Source organism: Epinephelus moara, chromosome 10 (assembly GCF_006386435.1).
Source record: "Epinephelus moara isolate mb chromosome 10, YSFRI_EMoa_1.0, whole genome shotgun sequence".
In the NCBI taxonomy this organism is placed as follows: domain Eukaryota; kingdom Metazoa; phylum Chordata; class Actinopteri; order Perciformes; family Serranidae; genus Epinephelus; species Epinephelus moara.
The window spans coordinates 20,154,118-20,157,982 of NC_065515.1; the positions used below are offsets into that span (position 1 = coordinate 20,154,118).

General features: G+C 41.1%; 1 protein-coding gene across 1 annotated transcript in view; it reads right to left on the reverse strand.

Moving 5' to 3' along the window:
• Positions 1-3,409, reverse strand: part of LOC126397189 (5-hydroxytryptamine receptor 3A-like) — a 16,934-nt gene extending 13,525 nt beyond the window's left edge. The window contains exons 1-4 of the mRNA XM_050055777.1: positions 3,195-3,409; positions 2,801-2,961; positions 2,653-2,697; positions 1,902-2,008 (exon numbers count right to left, since the gene is read on the reverse strand). Coding sequence (XP_049911734.1) covers positions 1,902-2,008; positions 2,653-2,697; positions 2,801-2,961; positions 3,195-3,249 — 368 coding nt within the window. The 5' untranslated portion in view covers positions 3,250-3,409. The remainder of the gene's footprint in view (positions 1-1,901; positions 2,009-2,652; positions 2,698-2,800; positions 2,962-3,194) is intronic.
• Between the last annotated feature and the right edge of the window lie 456 nt (positions 3,410-3,865).

The following is a 3,865-nucleotide window of genomic DNA, read 5'->3' on the forward strand; positions in this document are numbered from 1 at the left end:
CCCCCAGCACACAGCCCCTCTGCTCCAGCTTGTCCTTCACTACTTGTCAGGTGAGAGATCAGCTGAGGAAGATAAAGACGAGGAAGGCTGCGGGTCCAGACGGCATCAGCTCCAGGCTCCTGAAGTCCTGCGCAGACCAACTGTGCGGGATAGTTGAAACCATTTTCAACCTGAGCCTGAGGCTGGGGAGAGTACCACAACTGTGGAAGACATCCTGCGTGGTACCTGTGCCCAAGACTCCGCAGGAAGACATCCTGCGTGGTACCTGTGCCCAAGACTCCGCACCCCAAGGACTTCAGCAGCTTCAGACTGGTGGCATTAACATCGCATCTCATGAAGACTCTGGAGCGCCTGGTCCTGTCTCGTCTCTGCCCCGCAGTAGGCCCTTCAATGGACCTGCTGCAGTTTGCTTACCAGCCTGGCATTGGGGTGGACGACGCCATCATCTTCCTCCTGGATAGAGCTCTTTCTCACCTGGAGAAGCCTGGAAGCTCTGTGAGAATCATGTTCTTTGATTTCTCCAGCGCTTTCAACACCAAACAGCCTGCACTTCTGAGGGACAAACTGGAGCGCATAGGGGTGGCTAATCACCTCACATCCTGGATCCTAGACTACCTCACGGACTGGCCACAGTATGTCAGGACCCAGGATTGTGTATCGGACTTGGTTGTCTGCAGTACGGGGGCCCCGCAGGGGACGGTGCTGGCACCATTCGTCTTCACCCTCTACACTGCAGACTTTTCATATGACACCCCCACCTGTCATCTGCAGAAGTTCTCTGACGACTCTGCCATAGTCAGCCTCATCACAGATGGGGAGTACAGAGAACTGAACCAGGACTTTGTGGACTGGTGCCTGAGGAACCACCTTCAGATCAACGCAGGGAAAACCTAAGAGCTGATGGTGGATTTCCGCAGGTGCAGACTCCTCCCCCCAACACCGGTGAACATCCAGGGAAAGGACATTGAGATGGTGACATCTTTGTAGTCGTTTTGAGCAACTTGTTAGCAACCGCCTTTTTTACGACACGTAAAAGCTTCAACATTCACGAGTAGGGTATTTACTGACGTGTTTTATGTCGTAGAACAAAACCTGAAACTCGCTTAAGCTTTTGTTAACCACAGACCTTATTTGAGGCATTTTACCAAAATCGTTCAAAAAACGTATTGACTTTTAGACAAGAGAACCAGAAGTGCTAAAAGCGCTAACGGAGTTCCGGGTTTACTGGCACACTCTATTAAGCCATATTTAATGTGTGTTTTGAATCAACTATATAAATAAAGTTTGATTTGAACTAAACTTTACAGCACTTAACACAGTCCTCCACCGCCGACTAGTGTTTTGGAGGTGTAACTGCAGAGTGACACAGACACACCACTGCACAAGTAAAAATAATGTGAAGGATTTTTTTTTTCCCCATGACTAATAGATAGTTGAAGATTTTGTGCGACTTTTGTCGACCAATTTTTTCTTTGGTTGACTACAGTCCTACTGCTCACAGTAAACTGCACCATAGACACTTTATGGACACTATGGACACTTTATAAACACCACAGCTGTTTGCTGTTTTTTGCACATACAATCACTTGCACTAGATGTGCTCTCTTTAATCCTCTGCTCATTTCCACTTCTCATCATTATTATTATTATTATTATGATTATTATTATTATTATTAGCCGTTTCTTGTATTTTTGTACTTTATTTTGCATGCCTAGTTTTTAAGTTTTAAGTTTTTTAAGTTTAAATTTTGAAATCTTTAATCTGACTCTTTTCCCTTGACTGCTGTAACACTGGAATTTCTCAATTGTGGGATCAATAAAGGTGTATCTTATCTTATCTTATCTTATCTTATCTTATCTTATTCTTCTTATTATTTTTACAAGCTATAGTTTTAACTTACAACTCTGAGATGATGATGTCTGGGACCCAAAGCTTTTCTCGAGGGACAGAGACTCTTGCAGTTCCACATTCCTTCTCATCCCAGCTCAGACCCGCTATATCCCACTCCTGCATTAAACAGAACAACCATTTTAACTGTGTCACTTTATACTTGATATACTTTAATTAGAATGAGTCTGGCATATGATATTTGCATTACTGTCAACAAATACCAGGGAAATACCATAACAAACAATATATGGATCCTATTAACAAATATTTTCAGAATCGTCAAAGGTTGAAATTGTCACAGTAGGAAAAGCACAGGTGTAACTAATGACATTAATTATGGCTGAATTCCATTTAGCTAATCTAATTTCAGGTTCCTGCAATTGTGCATGCTCGACTCGTTCCCTGGAACTGCTGAATAGAGCAGAGCCATCGTTAGTAATATTAGTAACACCTGCATGTTTTCTACTATGATGCTAAAATATCTGCTGTGAGACAGGCCTATTGTAGGCCCAGATGCAACTCAGTTTTATACAGTATATGTTGTACGGGGGTCCCTGCTCTGTTTCTTCTTTAGCTGAGGGGTCCTTGGTCTGAAAAATGTTAAAGACCCCTTTTTTCATGGTGAAGATCATATTTGACCATCGGTTTTTAATTTCTGGCATATAAAACAAAGATATTTTCTCCGTTTAAAGATGAAATGCTTCAAATGTGTTTTAAAAATATCTTAACGTTTTTTTTTTGTCAGTGCTCTGAAAACTTACCAGGACTTGCCATATGATTAATGTCAAGGACTGGGCCTTTTCATTCTAGAAACGAGACACATGATTCTTGATGACAAACAAAATTCACAAACAGTCGTTAAAAAACAATTATGTTATTGTGCAAGCATGAATACATTTTTGAACTCACCACTCCTAAAATTCCCTCCACAGTCATTTCAATAGATACGTTCAGTGTATCTGAAACATGTTTTACAGGTCTCATTGTTTTTTTCGAGAATACTTCCTTTTCAAGTCCATCAAACAAGGCTTCAAGAGTTGGGCTGGTGCAGTTCAATGCTGCGACAAAACCTGAGTTCAAAAAGAAAAAAGAATCTCAATTTATGAGATAGCAAAAATAAATGTATTTATTTGCACAAGCTCAATGGCAGATCTTTCTTTGTATGCTGCACAGAATAGGGTAAGGCCTCATACACTGTTCAACAAAATGTTTCATAACAGCTACATGGTACATACATTAATCCATTGCATTTCTAGATTTGTGAATTTATGGTTGTAGATAGGCAAAATTCTTTCCTCCTTACCGTGAAGCAGTGAAAAACAGATGAAGATGAGCCTAACTATCTTCACCTCTGTCATCTTGTCTGTGTCAGCTCAACCAGTCACCCTTCTCCATCAATTCCATCAATTCCAAAGCAAAATGGCAAGAGTCAGATGAAGTGGTCGATCTTGTTTCTGAGTGGCCCAAGATAATTTGCATGCATGTCCTGTTTGTCAAAATAACAGTGCTGCCACATCAAAGGAAGAGGAACAAACAATGTGTTTTGTTCTCGCTACATGTCATTAAAATGTTAACGATGTTGTTTTAACTTTATTTGAGCTGGTTTCACTCGCTAGATGTGTTTATTTTAGTCATTTGTCTATGTTGAACAAATATTATACTGTGAATCCACATCTCGGGATGCCATCAGCCTCAAACCTGCATCAGAGCACAAAGGGGTCAAGAAAAAGTTAATGTATGCTACTTCAAACAAAGCGGCAATAAATGAAATTCCCTACAGTGTATATCTATGCAATCTAATCAGCTGTTTTTAACCCTACGGCCCGAACAACGCATAGTGCGTCCAAATTCACACCTGTTCTTCTCTATTGATTTTCTCCGCGACCGTGCGTTTTCACAGCGAAAAACAATGATAAAGTTACACTAAAATTATGTATAACAGAGCTTTCATACAGCTTTGCACACACATTACTC